The sequence below is a fragment of the Paraphaeosphaeria sporulosa genome (assembly GCF_001642045.1).
Source record: "Paraphaeosphaeria sporulosa strain AP3s5-JAC2a unplaced genomic scaffold CC84scaffold_1, whole genome shotgun sequence".
Taxonomy (NCBI): Eukaryota; Fungi; Ascomycota; class Dothideomycetes; order Pleosporales; family Didymosphaeriaceae; genus Paraphaeosphaeria; species Paraphaeosphaeria sporulosa.
This window is the reverse complement of record NW_017253360.1, coordinates 843,920-865,131: the sequence shown is the minus strand read 5'-3', so window position 1 is coordinate 865,131 and position 21,212 is coordinate 843,920. Positions and strand designations below refer to the sequence as shown.

The window sequence follows — 21,212 nt, the reverse complement described above, 5'->3', positions numbered from 1 at the left end:
GCGGCAACTTTCTGAACGTCGACGCGCGAGCACGGCGCAGACAGCATCGGGACGACTCGCCACATATCACAATGTCTCTCATGCGGTTACCGCTGCGCTCGGCGGCCGCCTCGTCGCGGACCTGCACACGGGGCCTTGCAACGACCGCGGGTCGCCAGAACGGTACGCCTCCCATGCCTCTCCGCCGGACCTCCGCTGATGCCTCCACAGCCGGAAACCTCCTGGACATCCTGGGAAGCAGCTCCCCGAACCGCGCCGCCCCAGAGAAGCCGCTCTCCCCGCCGACCGAGGCCGCCCGAGACCCCAAGCTGGCCATGCGCATGGGAGCAATGGCCTTCGAGGGCGGCGCCGACCGCCAGCGGGCCCTCCTCCAAGCGAGCCAGGAACGCCAGTCCTTCCAGAAGCAGTTCTACCGCAAGTGGAACACGGGCGACGTCTACGCGCCGCACGACCTGTCCGCCGTGGAGCAGAAGAAGTGGAAGATGGCCCGCAAGACGCCCTCGAGCGACGCCTTCGACACGCTCGGCATCAACCCCATCCTCGAATACAAGAACTTCACCATGATGTCCGAGTATGTGTCTGAGACGGGCCGTATAAAGCACTCGCGGGAGACGGGCCTGCGTCCTAAGAACCAGCGCAAGATCGCAAAGGCGATACGGCGCGCCATCGGGCTGGGCCTGATGCCCAGTGTCCACAGACACCCGCTGGTCATGAAGAAGGTGAACCCGGGTCGGTTTACCTGAGGAACCGAGGTTGTACCATGAGGGCTGATATAGACCGAGTATGTATTTTAGCGCAATGTATTAACACGGCACAGCGCCTGTACCATATCACATCAACCCACCGAGAGCCGCCCTGCCGGATCGATACCATGTGTGATTCCATCTGCTTGACCTCATCACTGCGACTCCCCCAACAACGCCCTCCTCTCACCCGCTCCCCCTCCCTCCGGCTCCTTCATAAACCCCACAAACCCCCACAGCCACACCGCCCCCGTGAACGCCATCGTCCACTCCAGCACCCCGCTGACCCTCCAATACTCCATCTGCATCAGCGTGTAAAACGCCACTCCCATCCCCGCATCCAGAAACACTATGATCGCACTCGTGGCGCAACCACTCCCGTTAGCAGACGCGGTAGAACAGGACAGCGGGGACTTACTACACCCTCAGTGGCCCAGGTTCCCATGCCCGTTCCCACCACACCACCGTCGTTAATACCATGCTGCCCGCCAGGCCGACGAAGCAGACGAGTAGCAGCGCCGCGTGCTCGGAGTGGAAGCGGAAGGTGTCTAGCACCGCCAGCAAAATCAGTCCTATCCCTGCGACCACAGCGCTGCACATCGCCACCACAGAGGCAGTCCGTTTCCACGCTGCGTCGTCGGCGAAGCCGTACATGCGGCGATCGTACCGCGCGGTGTGCACTGCCAGGATAGTCAAAGAGTAGGAAAAGGACGTTGTGATGCTGCCGATCAGAAAGAGAGGTTTGAGCTGGAACGCTGCGATGTCACTAATAAACCTGCCATACCCGGATATCAGCACCGACCCACTATTTTCTAGCAAGCTGTTGCGTTCACGTATGCAGTCCCCGTGGACGGGAGAAGTGGTGATGGAGTGAGGCGCACGCTATGTACGGATTCTTCTGCCCAGGGTACCGCGGACATGCCCTCCCCACCCACGTGAGCAGCATCGCCGCCAGCGTGACAAACCACGCTGTGCCCGCTGTGCATGGCAACAACCACAAGCGATCCCGGGAGATGTGGAGGTAAGGCATCGGAGGGGGCGCGACTTGACCAATGAAAGAAAAATGAAAACGAACAACGGCACAGGAGTAAGGGTCTGGTTAGGGATGGGTTGGGTCAAAGCGGAGGGGGAATGGAGGGGGATTGTGCGAATGCGATGACGTGGGATGGGATTGTGAGCATGCGAATGTGGTTGGGATCGCGTGGGTTTGACGCGAGCCGAGGTGGCAGGGGTTGTCAACACGCATGCGATGCATGTGGAACGGGGCACTTCTGGGGAAAACTCTCCCATTACCCAGATTCCATTACACCGCTCCCAGGGGCAGCCCACGTGCGAATAACACAATAAACATACATAGATTACTCCGCCCCAACCGCCAATGCACCTCCACGGACGCACCCAGCCTCACTTCCCAGGCCCCATCTCGAACGCTCCCGACCGCCCTGGCACGGGAGTAATACCATCAACCTCGTGCGCCCCCTGAGGCATCGGCGGCACGTTGGCATTTGGCGCCGCATAATACGGCTGCACATACGGCGGCGCCGGCGTCGGAGGATTTGATATCACTGGGGACTGTAGCCCCTGCTCCTGAACGGTGACGTGAGTCTGGTAGTTGACTTTCTGATCCTGGGGGGTGAAGTAGCCTTGTTGTTGCTGGGCAGGAGGCGGGGGTGCTTGGACAGGGACAGGGGGTTTGTACTCCTGTTGAGCTTGGAATTGGGGTTGGGGTGGTGGTTGCTGTTGGGCTTGCTGCGCGGCGATAATGGTCTGGTTGTTCGCGAGCTGCTTCGCCTTGCGATGCTTGACGCAGAAGAATATGACAGCCGCGCCGAGGAGGAAGAGCACGACGAGGCCACCTACAGCCGCGCCAGCGATGAGACCAACAGATGTTTTCTTCTTGGGGGTTTTGGGCTTGTGCGTGCTGCCATTGCTGTTGCCCGAAGGTGAGTCGGTGGCACCGGGCTCAGAAGAGTCGGGATCCACGCTCGTGCTGAAGAGAGGTGATTCAACGGACGACGCCTCGCCATCCCACCCAGTAACAGCATTCCCGCTCAGCGTCGGCAGCGTAATCCAATACGAGCTCGCGGCCACGAAGTCAGTGGAGGTCTGCTCCACCGTCACAACACCCGAGTCGGACTCCGAACACCCATAGTCTGCGACTCCGTCGCTGGGATACGTCCACGTTACGCAGTAGGGAGACGCTGCGTTTGTGCACTTTCGCACGAAGGTGTTGCTCTGGCAGGCCGCATCGCAGGATTTCTTAGTCCAGGCGTCATAGTTTACACATGAATTCACCCAATTGCAATTCTGGGTGTCGGAGGAGTCGCAGCAGCCTGCCATACCGCCCGTTCCCGCAGTATATAGGGCGCAGGTTAGGCCTGTGCCGGGACAGGCAAGGCTTGAAACTACTTCGAAGTTAGCGTGGGCCACGATGATGGGGCCTCATAGCTGGAAACTCACCTCCGAAGTCTACCCATCCGCACAGGCCTGGGTCGCGGCTGAAGTAGTCTGTCTGTCTCTTTTCGAGCTCGATAGCTGGGGCATGTCGAGGTTTTGGCGTTGTTTGCGGGGTCCTTCCAATGACCGCTTTCTCAGCGGCATTGACGGCTGTGGGTGAGGGTGCGGGAAATGCGATGCCGTGGACTAATGGCAGCGCAGCCATCCCGCTGAGGAGTAGTTGGTACATGTTGTTCAAACTTGTCGTCTCGGTCGGACACCCAAGAGTAAGCCACTCAGTATGAACAACGACAACCAAAGCCTGACAGGACGACTGGATCGTCAATGGAACTGATGCGACAACCAGGAGACAACTCCGCGACTGTCTGCGAGCATATTAAAATCTCTCCATGTGCGGCTGAGCAGCAGCCAACTCACCCACCGTACGACAGCTCGCAAGCCCCTTGTAGGCATGTGGGCTCCAGACCCGCCACACGATATGCTCCACTCCATCACGAAGCCAATCTTCTGCCTCCGGCGGCCGCCCGCATGATTCCAGACACCTCGCAAAACACAAACTCTCGTGTTCGTGTTGAGGCTGAAAGGCTGGACGTTGCGCTGGCCAATCATTCCATTGCGTAAAAGACTACGCTAACCGCCTTGGGACTTAGCTGTCCGATGTGGAAATGCGTGGCGGGAGATTCGTCCAGGTTGGGTGGGGTTGGGAGGAAAGCATTGAGGCGCATGCTTGACCGGTATTGCTGAAGCAGCCCTGTGGAAGCGGGAGGAAGCGGGGGTTTTGATATGTAGGCGCTTCGCTCACTTCGGTTCAGAGGTGAAGCTAGTCTCTTTATGCTCACAAAGTAGTAAGACCGGGCAGGAAGATGTGCATGCTAAGTTCGGGTTGGTGTTCCATCGTTTCTTCAAGGCATGCATGGCTCCCAGACGATTGTTGGGTGCAAATGAGGTGAACCGGTGGGAGCGATGACGCTGCGGTACGCTAGCACCGTGCCACCTGCCACTTGCTAGAGGTGCCCGTCGTACGCCTCATGCCTTATACTTCTAGGATTCGGACATAGTAGACATCTCATCTCACAATTTCGTTCTCGCACCTCGCCTAGTGCTGAACAACTTCCATAGAGCCGCCACCATCTTCACCCATACCAAGCTAAGAGCAGTCAAGATTGTACCTAGTACCGTGAGCTGGACGTCGGACCAATCTCGCTCAATCCCGATATAACTGCTATGAAGTACACTTCGGATGCTGAAGAAGGAGTCGTTGCTCGAGGGGATTTCTACGCGGTTGGAGGTCAGTGAAGAATTATGATATTGGAACCTACACGTACTCAATGTGGCACGATGCCCTTTACGCTCGCCAATCGCCCGCTTCAACATGATGTATGTCGCCCGGTCCTCCTCCACAGAGATGAGTCGCGAGTTGCATACTTCGAGCGACTTCGTGTTCCACGTCCTCTGCGGCATCCTTGGGTGGCGTGCCCGCATATTTGTTTCAGCAAATTCGAGTGGTGTGTACCCGCATCCGGTCCTCCTCTCCAAGTCTGCACCCGCGGTAACTACCGCTTGAGTATAATTCTCTCTTCCTATGCCCTTGTCCAAAGCGTGAATCAAGGCAGTGCAACCCCAGCCGTCTTCCACCTCCAGCGCTAGTCCGTGCTCCAGCATCCTCGTCACGACTGGATTGTCACACTTGATCGCCTCAATCACTTCGCTTCCGTATCGGCGTAGTTGCCAAGACATCGGCTTCTGTCCGTCTCTTCGCCCACATCCATGATCCAGGAGGGTTTCAAAGATGGCATGATCTAGCTCATACCAGACGGCTAGCAGCAAGACGTTTGGGTCGTTAAACGTCGGATTCTGCAGCAATCGAGGTAGAATCCAGAATTCTGCTCCTTCGGAGTGCCCATGTGCATCAACGTCCGGACGGCCGTGTCGCAAACAATTCCAACGATCAAATATCTCATCCACTACCCCATTAACAATGCTATATGGATGGTTGAAGTCTGATACTCCGTCAACAGACGCTCCAGCTTTCATCAATGCGTCGACAACCTCCATATTGCCTGCCCTCCCGGCCGCCCTCAGATACGTTTGATGTTGCACGGCCTCAATCTCATTCAAGTCCAGCCCGATGGCCAAGAACGGCTTCACCATCTCGAGGGTGCCTTTCGCGCACAACGACTGCAAGAACCGAGTTCGATGTTTGACTTCGGCATTTTTTATGCTTTCCATTTGCACACTCAAGTCAAGCTCTGTTAATGAAGCCGACGGGCGAGCTTGTTTCAGTGCCAGACGCGGCGCGGTTCGGAACGACTCGTTCTCAGCCTCTAGACATCTCCGAAAAGTCGGATACGCTCTGGCTAGTGCTGTTATCAACCAGTAATCGACCGTCTCCATATCATGCAGAGCTAAGAGGTCTATGTATCGATAAACGAACTCCTCGAGGTAAGATAAACCACCCCGGTTCTGGAAGATCAAAGTACATGCGGAGTTTCCTTCCTGGTCGCTAATGGTCAAATCCGCATTATGTTGAATGATAACATCGGCCACAGGTCGAAGTCTATCACACAATTGTGGACTTTGACCCATAAGATGACAGACTTGCACCAAGGCCGTGCTTCGATCTTGTCAGTTTTCCTCGTCGCTTGATGATATGACATATATCTACTAACCAGCCTTTGGCGTTTTGTATGTTTGGATCAGTTCCCTGCTTCAAGAGCAGAAAGGACAATTCTAACATATTAGGTATTCCGGCGGCTAGTCGCTTGACTGCTTCCTAAAGATTGGTCAGGCGACTCGATGACTTCGCATTATCTTAACAAGGCTTACATGCAACAGTGTATTACCCCAAGGTGCGATCAGGTCATGCGGAGATGCTTCTCGCTTGCGAAACATTTCTTGGATCGCCGATACGTTTCCCAAATTCAGATTCATCATTAGACGCGGGTCACTGTTGTAATGCCTCTGCTTCAGCTTCCAGCTGATGTCCGGTGTAGCATCTCCTCTTCCTTTGAGGCCAAAGGAGAGATGAACAACAGTTTTGGTCAACCATGGGACCGGAAACAGCGAGAATTCGATCTTGGAACTGGATTGCGACCATTCGTTGGTGTCGCAACCATTTCCTTTTGTCCAGGCCTGGGTGGAGGACTTTCGAATCGTGAGGATGCCGAGAGGTAGCTTCGCAGACAAGAACTTACAGGATACCAGTACCTGCGTTGATGATGCTGATTCTGTCATTGCCTCCAAATAGGTCGGAGGAGGTTCTTCGTACCCGGGGAGCAGCTCCTCGCTCGATGGAGCGAGAGTGGCGAGCTCTGCTCCATGAAGCTGTAGCTGTGACAGTATGGTTTCTTCGTTAGGCAGCCGATAGTTTAGCGTCCGGACTTCCCGCTTCACCGTGTTGATCACCACCTTATTCTCTTCCGACAAAAGTTTCTGGGTCGCCCGGAGCTCATTCTTCATTGTTGCGTGGAATGTGTTTGCACTGCTTGCGAGTCGATCGAGTTTCTTCGATTGCAGGTGGAGCTCCTCCATGATTTTCTTGGAACGCTCGCTGGTATTGTGTCAGTTGAAGTCGCCCGATTGAGACTACTGCAACTTACTTTGAAACCATTGAATAGAGCATGGTGAACGTATCGCGGTGTTGCGACAACTGTCGCTCATATTGCTCGATGTCGCTTTCCGAAAAGACCTTGTAAAATCGCGCTTTCACCTGCAACGACGTGATTGATGGTTTTTCAAGACTTTTCTGGAGCTTTGAAACCTTCTTGTTGAATACTTCGAGATCTCGCTCCATGTCTTTTACGTTATTCATCCAGTAAGCGTCGATGTGCTCCATCGACTCCTCGTTTGCTATCTCCGCGCCAGTCCGCTTGACCTGCAACACGACCTTCTCCAAAGTTTGCGCATTACGCAATAATCTGTGCAAGTCTTGTGGTGCGTTGTGTAGATCATGGCAGAGGTCTCGCAACGTCTTGCAGCTCTGGAAGAGGACCGCCGCCAACGTGGTGATACTGGCTGCAAACCCGACAAATGCGACTGTCGCCGATGCTGGATCCATGGCGCATGCGAGTCTTTTCTGATTAAGGCGCAACAAGCGAGATGTTTACAAGGGCCAGTTCCTGACGGCCTGCGCTGGACAGCTTCCCGATAAACGGCCCTTTTCTCGGTGCAAAATGCGGGCCTAAGTGGGGATGGCTGACTTTTGGGAAGAGGGTGGGGCGGACGCGAACGTTTTTAAAGGGTTGGGGGCCGATGGGATGGGCGTCTGGGTGCGTTGGGTGGCGGATTCAGCCTGCTCTGGACCAATGGCACACACAAGGCTTGATGGGAGCAAAAGACGCAGAAAAGAACTCAGTATCAATCCAAGCGCGGGCGCATTCAATGCAAAACTATGGCTTAGGAGAAGACATTGCGATACTGAAACACTATTCAAGGGCTAGCTACCGCCTGCCACGAATCCTGTTGGTACTTCACTCCGCTCACGCAAGGCTTGAAGGTCAGCGTCTTCGCACTAGTACGATCGAAGTTGCCCTTCCAGTCCCAGTTGATGTCCCCGCCATCTCCAAGATTCACCAAAGACCCAGACTCAAATACCGTGACACGATACTTGATCGCTCTTCTCCGCGATGTAGCGTTGCCTGGCTTGCTTTCGTAGTGAATTACGTACATCTCTTCCACGACGCCCTCAGGATTGAAGAAGTACTCCAGTTCCTCGTTGATCACTAGCACATTGTGACAACTCCGATGGCGCTCGTCGCAGACATGCTGGGTCAAGCGCAAGACCCAGGAGTCGCGCGCAATGTTCGACTCGGTGACCGCGGTAGGCAACGCACCCAGCGTTCCGTCTTCGCTCGTAATTCTTGGAATGCTCTTTTCGTCGAATGCCGCTCTTGCTTCGATATCGACGTTGGAGCGGCGAAGAAATTTCGCGAGGAGTGTTACGAATATGAGAAGGATTGCGGCTATACTAAAGGATAGTATGCTCATCGCTTGCTAACTTGCTAGAGTATGTTCATGAGTAACGTTGTGTGGCTTATTTTTGGGCACACTTACCTGGAACTGGAATACCTTTGAAATTGACTTGCATAGAGACGTTACTATAATACGGGTTTACTATAATCTAATTTTTGACGAGGAGTTTTCTTCACAACGTAGTGAGAAAGAGTATGAAGAGGGTCTTGTTATATTGCGCTGAGATGCGACGAGGCTGAAACTGGGCGATTGCACCATGGGTGCAATTCGTTTGTTTTTTGTTGCACACCTTACACCAACCTCCGTGGAGCTGCACCTGCAGATTACCCCGCATAGCCTGCCAATCAAGAACGGCAGAGGAACGCACCTCGCCACGGCCTCCCAGGCAGCGATATTATTGACCTCATTCATACTGTCAGTCGTCGAGAGACACCTACCAGCAGATTCACGATGCAATTCTGGCCCCTTCAGCTACCATTTTTCTCCTCGAATAGTTCGCGCCCTGCTTTCCATCTGCGCATCTTAACTTTCAACATTCGCTATGCAACAGGCAGTCCGTTTACGAACGAGAAGCCGTGGGCCGAGCGATTTCCGCGAGTCTTGAATCAAATTCAGCATGAGACACGATTTCTGGATGGCACCTCCATACCTGCTGACTCATCACCGCAGCACTCTGCAGCATCTATAATTTGCCTTCAAGAAGTGCTGCACAACCAGCTTGTCGATCTCCTCAACTCGCTCAACGAACTTCCCTCTTCAAACGACAAGCTCGCAGACGGACCAATCTGGGCTCACGTAGGCGTGGGTCGCGATGATGGCCACCAAAAAGGCGAATACAGCCCAATACTCTATCCTGTGGCTGTCTTTAATCTCTTACACACCGAAACTATCTGGCTGAGTCCGACACCCGAGAAACCCAGTCTGGGCTGGGACGCAGGTAGTATCCGCCTTCTGACTATTGCCGTGCTCGAGCACAAAGTCTCAGGACGTCGTATCTTAGCTTCGACGACACATTTGGATAATGAGGGTAGTAAAAGCCGCGAGAACAGTGTGACCATCATACTGGAGTCCTTGAAGCGGGTGGGGAGGGACTGGTCCACCGAAGATGAATTGCCGGTTGTCTTGGCTGGCGACTTTAACTCGTTTCCAACTCAGGAGGCGTATCTTGGCATGGCAGCAAGCGACTACATGTATGACTTGCGCGACTCTGTGCCCGCGAGCCGCAGATACGGAGAAGAGATTACGTTTACAGGGTTCCAGAAGGAGAAGTGGTCTGACGAGCAGGGGAGGATTGACTTCATTTGGTTGGGGCCAGGAGATGCGGTTTGCAAACATAACCACGGCGTGAAGGAGGAGGTTGAGGGGAACTGCCAGTGGATTGTTGATGGGTACACGGTTTTGTCGAACGTGTTTGATGATGGGGTGTATTTGAGCGATCATAGGTGCGTTGTTGGAGATGTGAGGTTATTGAACTAGGACGTCTCTCTAAGGGGTGCAATACTGTGACATGTCTAGAGACCCGTATCCTGTCCAGCCTCTTCAAGTCCACTGCTAAATTTGATCATCTCGAGGAACAGTGTGACATGTCCATAGTTCTTTCGACAAATACGGAATGTCTCACAATCTCAATTAGGCATAGATCCCTTGGAATTGGCTTTTACTGTTGCTCTCAATTATATAGCGTATTAGAACCTCCCCAAGAGATAAGGGTACGCCTAGGCGTAAAACCTTTGCCACATTGTTATTTGTTAGTGTATCTCGCCACATTCACCCAGACCCTTGGGCTATTGAAACCTATGATCTTCACTGGTCGATATGGCAGACAACATCAAACTTCCGTCTCACGTACAATACTCTGTTTGCTGTTTTTCTCGCTATTTCTACCTTGAACACTAACTCGACTACACCAGCACCCCCGAAAAACTTGTTAAACGTCTCACTAAGCAATCCGTATGTATGAACAACTATCAGATACCCGAACTGTTTAGAATAATGAACAAACATGATTGCACATGACCCATGCTCAGTGAGACCACCGACACGAAGCAGCGATACAAACTGATCTTGAAGACTATAAAGAAGCTTCACTTCCGTCGTGTTATATGCTGTTCAACCAAATCCACCTCATATCCGATCGATCATCGCAGCGGGCACGAATCACGTATCAGCTCCTGGCCGATATGGCAGAACGTAAGAAGCTAAGGAAGAGACTACGGGACCTGAGCCACCAGAACGATTTTTTGAATGCCAGGATCACGACTTTGATGTCTGAGAATGCCACTCTGACTTCACGCAATGCAGGATTGAATGCCAACATAGTGGTTCTGAGAGATACCAACGTGATTTTGGTCCAGCAGTTACGCGACGCCGAAGTCGACCTCTATGTCTTGAGAGATGGCTCACACAATCACAATACAGGTGGTCATGATAGTAGCGATTCCATTGCTTCAAGACTATCAACTGCACCTCGTGGTGAACCTCGTTCACGCAACCCAGTCGCTTCATTTCCACCTTCTATATCTCAACCTAGCCCAGTGGGGGACCAGGAGGCACAGCCCGAGACCGCTTCACAGGCCTCTTCCGCTGGCAACGCCACGCCTACTTCGTCTCCCGATGTCTCAGGGCCCAGTCTACCCTTGGACGACACCGCTCAGCCTGGTGTTACTTTGATCGCCAGGCCATTGTCCCCTGTCAATGTTGGCACAGGCCACGGCCTGAGGTCTCCATCGCGCTCAGTTGGGGATGCTTCCGAGCCCTATCTACCCTGGGACGGCACTGCTTCGGTCGCCGGTCCGTCGTTCGATGCCAATGCCAATGCTGAAACAGGCCAAGGTCCAGAATCTCCGTCTCTACCCAACGTGGATGAGCCCAGCAAAGAGGAAGACAGGGACCCTTGGGAAGGTTGGACTGAGGACCCGGTGGGTCCCACTAACTGGAGAGATCCACCCACCGTGACTCGTGTCGCTGGCCCTACACCGATTGAGCGCATGGTTAATGCCGGTATTCATTACGAAGACGCGGAGGTGTATCTCAGGCGTTATGACAATAATGTGCAACGGGCAACAGACGAGTACTTCAATGACATGGATGCCCGGAGGTTATATTTCGAGATCCATGGAGTACCCGACGAGTTGAGGGTCCGCCTTTACGAAAAGAAAGGTGATGAGATTTCAGCCAAAGAATTGTGGGATAGCATCAAAGACGTCGTCCAGCTCCTCATTATAGGTCGTAATAAGGAGGAGACATGGCATTTTCTCGAAGAAGAGCAATTCGACTCCAATAGGGTACGTCAAAGGTTGGCGCGGGAAGCCGGCTATGGCAAGGGTGCGTCGAAACGTCCCCAGGCTAGAGACCCCAATGGTGAGTGGCGCTACGATGAAGACTCCAAGGGGGAACTAGGTGACGATGAAGACCCTGACGGTATTTATTCCCTAGATGATTGAAATGTCGAGTGGTTGGGTGTAGAGCTGAACACGGAGTCGAGGTTTAGGCTCTTGAGAAGTTATCGTTGCCTCGAAACTGTATACAATTTAGCAGCAGCAGCCTTCGCTATGCGCTTGATATAACTTACCATACAAGCTCGAGCTGGTCATGAGACAGGCCCTTTTACTGGAGCTAGAGGTCGGACAAGTGATGGAAGACGACCTCATCTAGCCTCGATTCGGTATAATGGCAGGCCGGAACCTTATCTGGCGCCCATTGTTGGGATTGATGAGTTAGGATTCTGTGTGTACCTAGACATTTCGTTTCCAATTTCATACGCTCGTGGTCCTCGCTTTTGCTATTGTTTGAATGCTGTCTGTCGTATCCGTAGTCGAAGGGGTGAGGTCGGTTTTCTGTACGGTGTTGCGGAACGTGGGCGCGGACCTTGAAGGTAGGATGCGGACATCGGACAAAGCGGCGTCGTATTCAAGCAATGCGTGGGAGTTGGAACAGGTACAAGTCGGGTTGTGGATTATGAAAAGCAACTGGTTGAGGACGTAGAATTCGAGTTTTAGTTTGATGCTGTACACGACAGTCTTGTAGGTAGTTTGGATTTCGAAGTTGTTGGTGAACTCGGTGAGGAGGAGGCTGCCGTCCATGGCGATAACGATCAGGTTAACGAGGACGAGATGCCGGATCACTTTTCGTTCTCGTGGTCCCTTGAATTTCAAGATAGGATTCAAGGCGCGATACGCCCCCCAGATATAGAGACCGGCGATGATCCACTCCTGGACCGAGAAGCCAGTGAGCTGAAGCTTTTCGTAGATTGAGAAAACATGCGTCAGGTACGCGTTGTCGGGGTGTATGTTGATAGCGAGGTATAGCCCTGACACCGGCAGATGGAGGACGCAGAAGTTGGTGATGATCATAATCAGCACCCATCGCAGCCTTTTCTGCTCCCAGACTAGGTGTAGTCGCGAATAGAGGACAACAGCCTGACCAGTCACCATGCACCACCATCCCAGAACAATGAAGACACACATCGGTACGTTCGGCGCCAGGCCGAAGTTGCGCAGGAGAACAGCGGTCGCATGAACGGGGATGCCAATGCATGCAATAAGCATGCTCCAGAAATACAGTCCCTTGTGGGTCCGGAACCTATGGAAGATGGAAAAGAGAATCTCGACGGAGTTGTAGATGGAAATGCCGAAAAATGCAGCTATAATCATAGCCTTTGCTAGCGACAGCGTCGTGGGCCCCGTCTCGCCCGCCATGGTGGTGTTGAAACCGAAAGGAACAGCTGTGTCGTCGAACGGTCGTCGTAGTAGATGGGAAAAAGTCTTAGACGAGGAGCAGACGGATGCGATATTAACGTCACGTCCTAGAATGCATGGTTCTAGCGGGCTCCGCTTGGCTTGGATGGATGTGCTTCCCCGTCTGAGGGCGTCTGCAGATAATCGGTGGGTAATGGCGCCCAATCGGATTGCTAACGACGGCAAAGGGAACCGAGAGCCTGTCACGCAGACTCCCGCAACTAAGGCGCTCCTCCGCGAGCCCAACGAGGTGGATTGTGGTGGTAAGGGCACGGATGGGGGGCTGCGGCTTAGCCGCTAGCGTACGCCTCCGTCATTAACCTGTTCGCCCGTGCCGCCGGAGGCAACTCCCGCCCATTTTCCTGGCTTCCCCCAGGACGCCATGTCATTAGCGCAGACAAGTCGCCGAAGAAGTGTCCTTGATCCGCCGACAGGGAAGGTCTTCCGACACAAATCAATAATCGCTGCACATGCAAATGTACTATGTATGCTGGAAACACGCATGCGAAGGCAATCGAGAGTCAGAAAAACACATCAGGTTCAACAGACATGACTCTCGCCTCGTCATCACCGAACCGGCCGAAACGTTTCAGAACTATATATGAACGTTCTATGGGACTCGAACCCAACCATACCTTGCTTGAGTGTGATCCAATTGAATCGCAGTCTATTGACTTCAATGCACATTTTATTCCTCGATTCCAATAGCTCGTGCGAGTGGTAGGGAGGTCAGATCCGGTTGAACGCATATTGGCAACATTTAATTCTACGCACCATCCGGGGCTGGAAGGTGGGCATTGTGTGCACGTCCAATAGTGGGATAGCATTCTGCGAAACAGCGCATCGAAGGTTCAAGGCCGATCAGCATTACCCCAGTGGTTTTCGTATGTAGGAGGGCAGCCCAACGCTACTTACCGGTTCGTACCCTAGGAACGTCGCTCATTTACTACAAAGGCGGAAACATAGCGAAGAATACGCGAACTCTCGTTGAAGAAAGTTTTATACGCTGGTATAATCGTCACCATGGCTGGAAATAAACTCTGGGGGTCCTGCGGGAAGTGGAGCGACACTTGGCCCATTCGCAAGTTATCAATTGACGAGGTTGTTGTGGCTCACCGCACTTCATCCACATCAGGGCAAGCTGGCCGAGGCCAAGAACGTATACGACCGGAAACTTGAAGCTCACGTATCAGCCTTCAGGATATCAGCGACCGCTTGATATCATAAGTTTGCACGCAACACTCATGCAACGAGGTGGAGTACTTCACTCGCGGGCGGTTCCATGTTCCCGTATCCTTCTTTTGGTGAAACCGTATACAGGTGCATTGGTGTTAGCTCTTGGACAGATCCGATGCACACCCTACAAACACGCAGCGATCTGGTCCTCAGCGTGCATGTAATTGTCAACAGGTTTGTGCAAAGTCTCCTCCACTGTGTAGAATGGCACGGCCTACTGTACAATTCGGTACAAAGACGTATGCAAGCGTGAAATTGTTGCCACGCGGACAGACGTAATGCACAACCGGAGTCTGCTTTAAACTGTAGGATACGATTATGATCGTTGCCCTGACTTCTTGTCGTCCAATAAACTAGAACCTCAGAACTAAGCAAGTCTATGACCTTGCTCTGTTCGGCGTTTTACCATTCACACCTCTCTATGTGCTTTCGATGCTCACATACTACAGTAGGTCACGACCTAGCTATCATGCCTGGTCGATAGTTTGAGCGCGCAGTCCTTCCCCACGAAGAGCATTACAGTGCTAAAGCTCTAGTCCTAGATCTATGAAACTCACATCAACTTGGAGTCTGGATCACGCACACTTTTACTTAATACAATATTGCTAGCAACTTACACAGCCATCCAGAGCGCTATGACCAGCCCCGGTAGCCCAATTAATCGTCCCCTCTCCAATTTTTTTCCGGGGCTCTGTGGCGGCGACGATTGGGAGTTCTTGGCCAGCTCTGATATTGGGTTGTAGCTGTCGCAGTGCGGGATATCTTCCACAGGCTGTACATCTTCGTCCGTCAGGGTCACATACGCACACTATCCCTCCACATTAATTGACTGTCTAATGAAGCATCTCCACGAGGCAGTCCCAAACTCACCTGATCCACCTGTTCAAAAGTTCGATAATTTCTCGCATCGCACAGCTCAAAGGTTAGCGTTGCATTAAGCCCCACCAAATCCTCAGACCGCAAGGCTTTTCCATCCTCGTCGACTACCATCTCAGTCATATTGAGCGGGAGATAGCAGCGTCCCTGCTTCGGAAAATTCTGCCTTCAAAGTGTAAGCAACAACAGATCTTTGTACCTCACATCAAGTCAAACCACACTCACCAATAGTGATACCGCCACATGGTTTGTCCCATCTTATATTTTCCCTTCGGACCCTCGTTATACTCCGAACCGCCCGGCCCGTCAACCCATTTATAATACAAATGCGGCAGATATACATCCAGATGGAACGACTCGTTCGTAGGGTTTCCTTGCGTCGCATTCACGAGATCGAAGATGGCGCGCCCGTTGAAGACATGGAATTTGCTGCGCGTGACGTTCTGTGGGACGCGCTCATTCAGACAGGAGTTCAGGTAGCCGGGCGAGAGGAAGGTGCCGTTGCGGGACATGTAGCGGTCACCTGGTGCGGCTGTCCAGCGCGCGGGGTACGACAGATCAGGGTGCACGTCGATTGTCCATGGGGAGGCGAGGGGGAAGCAGAGGAGGAGTAGTAGAGCTAACATGGATGTTTGCCGTCCCAGGGGAATTCTGGTTGGAGTGTTGCGAAGGTTGCTGGGTGCCCAGTATGTATACGAGAGGCGCAGCCGGGGTATAGATCCTTCCAGATTCATCTTACCGCATCTGCACTCTGGAATGTCCTGTAGGCTCAGGTCCTGTAGGGAGATAGCAGCTCTAATGTTGTTGTGCTAGAGATGATGTTCAGCCTGAATACACTTTCTCAGCACGACCCGCAAGGGCTTAGTGGTGCAGGCTAGAGCGGTGGAGAAAGAACACTCCTGAGCACTGTACTGTGTACACTCCCTACATTCGTGGCTACTTTCTAAACACCTGCATCCTGAGCACCTTAGCGACTTCAGATTTTATGTCGGAGCGTCGTATCTTACGTGAGTTTATGACTTCAATATGGTACACTCTATTACTAGCTATCTTCTTAGTGCATCAGCGTGGTCGTTAATTAACGTTCCCGTGGAACGCGTCAGCCAGTGCCCCGCTTATTTTACGCCACAATCCCCTCTCCACCCTGGTTGAGAAAACACAACACGCACCCTTAGTAGGTATGCCAGATTTGCGTAGCTATATATATAATTTTGAAAGTCCAAAATTATTATAATTTGAGGCTTTCATGCGTCTAAGTTAACGGCCGGCTAGCGCAATGGTAGCGCGTGGCCCTCCTACGTTCCCCTCACACGTGTGAGGCCAAGGCTGCAGGTTCGAGTCCTGCGTCGGTCGGAATCTGAACATTTCTTTTTGCTTTTAGATGTTCACTGATCTAGGCTCTTTCACCGGATCGAGCTCGGTTCCCGACTAGAACCTTGTACGTATAAGGAAAGAGAGAAGGCCGTCGACTTCGCGAGATGCGTTTACTTCGAAAAAACATTGAAGTCGTTCTTTTTGTTCTGTATCATCTAGCCCAAGTGATTTGAGAAACAAGTTGAACCACCCTTTTGCACTTTTTTAGTCCATGGCAGCGCATGGTTCTCATTGTTGCTATCGACCCTTCAGATGTTAGTTGGCAGGCAGATGCTCACATCAGCTGTGCGCTGCGGTGATTATCTAGGACCGAACATGAGATGGGCTATCCTGTAGCGTGTTCAACGTTTGCCTTTTCATTCTTACTGATATCATACATAATAGAGCTAGCCGCTTCAGAGCAGGTGTTACATAGGAAAAAGGAAAACCCGTCAGACCGCCAAATCTGATAAATGGCCAAAAAAGTTCAACGCCTGAACCACTAACGCATAGTTCGATTCATTCAATCATCAACCCATTACATCCTCATCCTCTGCTGCCTCCTCCCGCGCTGCAACAACCTAAGACCCTTGCCTGGCCTTCTCAGCGCAGATGAGAGCGATGATGCGCGACAGCTCCGCACTCTGTGCAAACTGCTCTTGTTTTGTGTGTTCATCCACGTCCTCGCTAGCCGCAATGTCGTTGCTGACCTTGAGCATCCTGTTCTGGAGCGTCAAGAGTTTAGCGAGGGTGTTATCCAGGAACGGCGCAGAGAAGGTGATGTTAGTGGGTGACGCGCCGTTGTTGGGTACACGGATATCGAGCTTGCGCGGGGGCTTCTTCTGCTTGGGCGCCTGGACGGCCGGGGCGTTCTGGGGGGACTGGGGCCTTGCAACATGTCAGTGCGCGAACGCGTCATTGTTCGGAATCAACATACTTTTCGCGCTCAACAAAGGTCATGTTCTCAGCCATCTCTGCGACGCGGTTTGCGATGCGTGACGCCATGATGGTGTATGGAGAGGTAGCCTGGTGCACACCGTTTGCGGCACCGTTGGCAGCGCTCTGTGTCTTCTTTGCAGCAGCGCCAGCCGGCTTCTTCGTCCGTGAGGCGGCAGTTCTGTTGGTCGTGCGGTTGACAGGCGCAGATGCGACGGATGCAGCAGGCATTGCGACGATTGTTGTACGAAAGACTTTTTGATCTGGATTTGCGTTGTTAGAAAGGGTCCTACCCGATGACCACAGAGCTCGCGTGCGGCGGCGTGGCAAAGTGCGCTTCGTGGGAAATTACAGCTGGAGTAAAACCAAGACTTACATTTGCTCGTTGATTACACGCTTGTAGAAAAAGGTTTGAAGTTTGGTTACAGAAGTGGTTTAATCGAGGCGTGTCGGATGGTGGATGGTGCAGACAGCTTGGAAGAATGATGAGGGTCCTCCTCGTCGCTGCTCCCGGAAAGTTGGCCTTATGCGCCACACGACGTCATGGGGCCCCGCTCTGCCAGGCCCACCCGCGGAGCCCAGCCACCATTGCATCCTTCGACGTCAATGTTATCGACGGGTCAACGGCCTGGCAGCCAACATCTCCACTATCCGTCGACTTTGCGGAGAGATCACCGTCAAGCGATGCCCTGCGGTCCAGACAACGACACACCAAGATGAATTCTCCTGCTATGCGCAAGAAGAAGGATGACTTCGGTGCAGGTCTCAAAATCGCCAAGCAGAACATCGCACCGGAGGAGCATCCTGCTGGCCCTCCGAAATATGGCGAATTGAACCAGGCCGAGCGAGCCTTTACGCTGGCTTCGACATTCCTCTCCGGCGTTCTTGCGTGAGTAGCTTCTGCGCCCGCGCAGGATAGAATTGACGTTCCTACAGCATCAGCGCGTCCCAAGTCCTAGGAGCGCCACTCAAACTCATTGACCCCGTCTTTTACGAGGGATACATGGCATACACCAAAGAATGCTTTGCGATTCTCGTGACATGCCTGACGCAGTGGTGGGCACCCACTGTGGTCAGGGTCAGCGGAGACTCAAGCATGATTGGCCAGTTGATTAAGACGAAAGACGGAAGCCTCAAATGCAACTTTTCAGAGCGTCTAGTGCTCATGGCGAATCACCAGCTTTACACGGACTGGCTTTACCTCTGGTGGATTGCCTATACGAATGGTTTACATGGTTTTGTCTACATCATTCTTAAGGAGTCGCTGAAGAACGTCCCGATCATCGGCTGGTCCGCGCAGATGTACAACTTCATTTTCCTTGCGAGGAACTGGGAAGAAGACCAACAGCGTTTCAAAAAGGCACTGTCCAAGCTCAGCAACCCGAAGGATCCAATGTGGCTGATCATCTTTCCGGAAGGGACAAACCTGTCTGCATCAACCCGCGAGCGGAGCAAGAAGTGGGCGGCTAAGAACGGGCTCGAAGATATGAAGCATCAACTCCTTCCTAGAAGCACAGGTCTGAAGTTCTGCTTGAATGAACTCAAGGACAGCACAGAATGGCTATACGACTGCACGATCGCATACGAAGGAGTTCCGCCTGGTCAGTTCGGACAGGACATCTTCACGCTACGTTCTTCGTTCTTCGAAGGGCGACCTCCAAAGTCTGTCAACATGCACTGGCGTCGCTTCCATATTTCCACTATACCAATTCACAACACCAAGGCGTTTGAAGTCTGGCTGCGCAACCGCTGGCGAGAGAAGGATTACATGCTAGAGTACTTCCAACGTCACACCCGATTTCCGGCTGAAGAGTTTTGGAAAGATCATCTCGACGTCGGCGACCGTAGCTCACAGAGCGATAAACAAACCATCCGTACCAGGCCTCGCCCTGCGGTCCAGATAGAAACCGAGGTCAAGTCGGCGAACTGGAACGATTTTGTCAAGATTTTTGCGCCAATTACGGGTGTCATGACGGCCATGTCTGTAGCGTACGGGGCATCACCAGGCGACCTAATTCCTGGCGGGGAAAAGTTCTTCGGGCAAATGATGAAATCTGTTCTCAGCGGCGGTGACCTGAAGGGTCTGCCAAGCCCCGACGAGCTCGAGAAGATGATAGAGGGCGCAGCGAAGATTGGCGCCAATCAAGCCGCTAGTCCTGAGAATAGGGGTCGCGTGCAACACCTGACACAAGAGAATCTCGCTAAGCTGGTTAAGGAGACAGCGATCAAGGAGGGTGTGGTACTGCCAGGTGGCAGAAGGGCGAGCACAGCTTTACCCCGGGCTCCGACAAGGACTTTGGCGACATCGACGGCTCCCAGAGCGAACAGTGCAGTGGGACCAAGTGGTGCAAGAAGACCTGCGGCAACGCCAGCAGCGAAGCCGAAACCCGCCGCCAAGCCACAAGAAATGCGGGAAGTTAAGCTTGCCTCCGGGGTTACCATCAAGATTCCCAAGCCTGAAGTAGAGAAAGCAAAGGACACCGGAACTATCACAACCGCGAACGGTCTCAAGATCAGGGTCGGCAAGAAAGAAATCGAAGCAGCGGAACAGAAGAAGGGCACTACGTTCATGACTTCTTCTGGCGTTCCCATCAAGATCAGTCCAAGCGGCGCACTTAATGTAGGACAGAAGCAACAAACGACCAACGCCACACCGTCGGCCCCTGCCAAACCAAAGTATGTGTTCAAACCAAGCACCAACCTGCCGACCAATACATCCGCGCCGAAAGCCGGCGGAGCTACATCAGCAATGAAAAAGCCTGCCCCGGCAAATGGTGCTGTCAAGAAATCTGTCTCAGTCCCAACGAAGAAGCCAGCAGCCACACCAACGGCGCCAGGGAAACCAACCAAGAAGACCACGTGAATCAAGGTCATCGATTCGTTATCCTCTCATGCTTGCTGTCACAGCTACCTGGCGCGTGGCACCTAATAGTATGAGCCAGCTCAAGCGTCCGTGGCTGTATTGCCAACGATCCGCTGGGTCGCTCGCCAAAGAGACTATCTGGTCTCCCATCTTCTTCCATGGCCCATCTAAAGTGAAAGGACCCTCATGTAACATATAGCCACTTTTTGCTATAGAGCTTGCACTCAAAGCTTCCGTCTCTACGATGCGGATTTACGTTTTTGTACTCGCATATTTCTTGTTACTTTCCCAGGCAACGATACAACAACCAATATGGATCATGAGTGGCAGTCGAAACAGCACCAGGGCACCGCAACTCAGCCATCCCATGGCACAGCGACCTCTCGCAGACGACTATGTACATGTTACGCCCAGTATCCAGAGCCGTACAACTCCAAGCGAGCCATATCTCCCATTTCCTGGCTTCTGGACATGTCCCCGCAATACCGCGCTCCCGCCCAACACCGAAGACTGTCTCCAGGTGATCATGGACACCTTTCGACAGTTCGGCAACATGACTGTGGACATGCCTGCGGATCGATGCATACAAATTCCTTACCGGTCGTGCGTCATGTATACATGCTCTTCATCTTGCGAAGGATTCCAATGGAGCTTCGCTGAGTGGTCACAGCTCGCCATGCACATCCAGAGGAGTTGCATTTGGGGCAGGGGTGGAGGCGGGTATGTTCAGAGGCAACCAGGAGGCGAAGACAAGAAGTTTGTCTATCGCACGGGACTGACTCATGTAGATGAGGGGGACAGTTTGTTGGCACCTGCTCTTGTATGTTGATAGAGTTCACATCATCCAGTGTACATTTAGTCTCATATCTATGCAAATTAGTCTCATGCCAATAAGCCAATGAAATCTTCGCGATTAGGTAAAAGAGAATTCAGATAGAGACTCACTGCTGAACTGGGTGATCTTACACGATTATGAATGCATGCGATTCTGTCCCAAAATCCCATGCTCCTCGAGACGGAAATGGAAAAACCCGTTCTCCA

The 21,212-nt window shown here is 52.8% G+C and overlaps 12 protein-coding genes and 1 non-coding gene across 13 annotated transcripts; 7 read left to right on the top strand and 6 right to left on the bottom strand.

Annotated features, from left to right (window-relative positions):
- Positions 1–55: 55 nt before the first annotated feature.
- On the top strand, positions 56–952 carry CC84DRAFT_1133242 (ribosomal protein S18). The gene is made up of 2 exons (XM_018175966.1): positions 56–162; positions 211–952. The coding sequence occupies exons 1-2, from the start codon at positions 72–74 to the stop codon at positions 741–743; spliced, it is 624 nt and encodes a 207-aa protein (XP_018041816.1). The 5' UTR covers positions 56–71; the 3' UTR covers positions 744–952.
- Positions 663–1,655, top strand: CC84DRAFT_37133 (uncharacterized protein). The gene has a single exon (XM_018185947.1). It carries the CDS (start codon positions 761–763, stop codon positions 1,433–1,435), a length of 675 nt encoding a protein of 224 aa, XP_018041815.1. The 5' UTR covers positions 663–760; the 3' UTR covers positions 1,436–1,655.
- A 2,391-nt stretch (positions 1,656–4,046) lies between these two features.
- CC84DRAFT_37137 (uncharacterized protein) lies at positions 4,047–5,885 on the bottom strand. Its single transcript, XM_018185948.1, has one exon. It carries the CDS (start codon positions 5,784–5,786, stop codon positions 4,272–4,274), a length of 1,515 nt encoding a protein of 504 aa, XP_018041814.1. The 5' UTR covers positions 5,787–5,885; the 3' UTR covers positions 4,047–4,271.
- A 53-nt stretch (positions 5,886–5,938) lies between these two features.
- Positions 5,939–7,528, bottom strand: CC84DRAFT_37213 (uncharacterized protein). The gene is made up of 4 exons (XM_018185950.1): positions 6,800–7,528; positions 6,395–6,750; positions 6,027–6,344; positions 5,939–5,973 (listed from the first exon to the last, which is right to left on the bottom strand). Exons 1-3 carry the CDS (start codon positions 7,255–7,257, stop codon positions 6,145–6,147), a joined length of 1,014 nt encoding a protein of 337 aa, XP_018041813.1. The 5' UTR covers positions 7,258–7,528; the 3' UTR covers positions 5,939–5,973; positions 6,027–6,144.
- A 1-nt stretch (position 7,529) lies between these two features.
- CC84DRAFT_37301 (uncharacterized protein) lies at positions 7,530–8,449 on the bottom strand. Its single transcript, XM_018185951.1, has one exon. It carries the CDS (start codon positions 8,184–8,186, stop codon positions 7,629–7,631), a length of 558 nt encoding a protein of 185 aa, XP_018041812.1. The 5' UTR covers positions 8,187–8,449; the 3' UTR covers positions 7,530–7,628.
- Positions 8,433–9,742, top strand: CC84DRAFT_1158989 (uncharacterized protein; the record flags this gene model as incomplete). The annotated part of the gene is made up of 1 exon (XM_018177111.1): positions 8,433–9,742. A coding segment is annotated over exon 1 (1,021 nt), but the record flags the coding sequence as incomplete, so codon positions are not given.
- A 232-nt stretch (positions 9,743–9,974) lies between these two features.
- Positions 9,975–11,737, top strand: CC84DRAFT_37185 (uncharacterized protein). The gene has a single exon (XM_018185949.1). It carries the CDS (start codon positions 10,274–10,276, stop codon positions 11,612–11,614), a length of 1,341 nt encoding a protein of 446 aa, XP_018041810.1. The 5' UTR covers positions 9,975–10,273; the 3' UTR covers positions 11,615–11,737.
- On the bottom strand, positions 11,674–12,868 carry CC84DRAFT_1182406 (uncharacterized protein; the record flags this gene model as incomplete). The annotated part of the gene is made up of 2 exons (XM_018180630.1): positions 11,674–11,690; positions 12,112–12,868. 2 exons carry the CDS (start codon positions 12,866–12,868, stop codon positions 11,674–11,676), a joined length of 774 nt encoding a protein of 257 aa, XP_018041809.1.
- A 1,778-nt stretch (positions 12,869–14,646) lies between these two features.
- CC84DRAFT_1158985 (uncharacterized protein) lies at positions 14,647–15,823 on the bottom strand. Its single transcript, XM_018177110.1, has 3 exons — positions 15,245–15,823; positions 15,014–15,185; positions 14,647–14,951 (listed from the first exon to the last, which is right to left on the bottom strand). Exons 1-3 carry the CDS (start codon positions 15,751–15,753, stop codon positions 14,757–14,759), a joined length of 876 nt encoding a protein of 291 aa, XP_018041808.1. The 5' UTR covers positions 15,754–15,823; the 3' UTR covers positions 14,647–14,756.
- A 458-nt stretch (positions 15,824–16,281) lies between these two features.
- On the top strand, positions 16,282–16,372 carry CC84DRAFT_t13. Its single transcript has one exon. It is a non-coding gene; the product is annotated as a tRNA-Arg (tRNA).
- Positions 16,373–16,727: 355 nt separating this feature from the next.
- Positions 16,728–17,793, bottom strand: CC84DRAFT_1158983 (uncharacterized protein). Its single transcript, XM_018177109.1, has 3 exons — positions 17,685–17,793; positions 17,310–17,571; positions 16,728–17,260 (listed from the first exon to the last, which is right to left on the bottom strand). Exons 2-3 carry the CDS (start codon positions 17,537–17,539, stop codon positions 16,954–16,956), a joined length of 537 nt encoding a protein of 178 aa, XP_018041807.1. The 5' UTR covers positions 17,540–17,571; positions 17,685–17,793; the 3' UTR covers positions 16,728–16,953.
- A 231-nt stretch (positions 17,794–18,024) lies between these two features.
- On the top strand, positions 18,025–20,171 carry CC84DRAFT_1211097 (acyltransferase-domain-containing protein; the record flags this gene model as incomplete). Its single annotated transcript, XM_018182351.1, has 2 exons — positions 18,025–18,197; positions 18,245–20,171. The coding sequence occupies 2 exons, from the start codon at positions 18,025–18,027 to the stop codon at positions 20,169–20,171; spliced, it is 2,100 nt and encodes a 699-aa protein (XP_018041806.1).
- Positions 20,172–20,293: 122 nt separating this feature from the next.
- On the top strand, positions 20,294–21,095 carry CC84DRAFT_37101 (uncharacterized protein). Its single transcript, XM_018185945.1, has one exon. It carries the CDS (start codon positions 20,416–20,418, stop codon positions 20,998–21,000), a length of 585 nt encoding a protein of 194 aa, XP_018041805.1. The 5' UTR covers positions 20,294–20,415; the 3' UTR covers positions 21,001–21,095.
- The last annotated feature ends 117 nt before the right edge of the window (positions 21,096–21,212 follow it).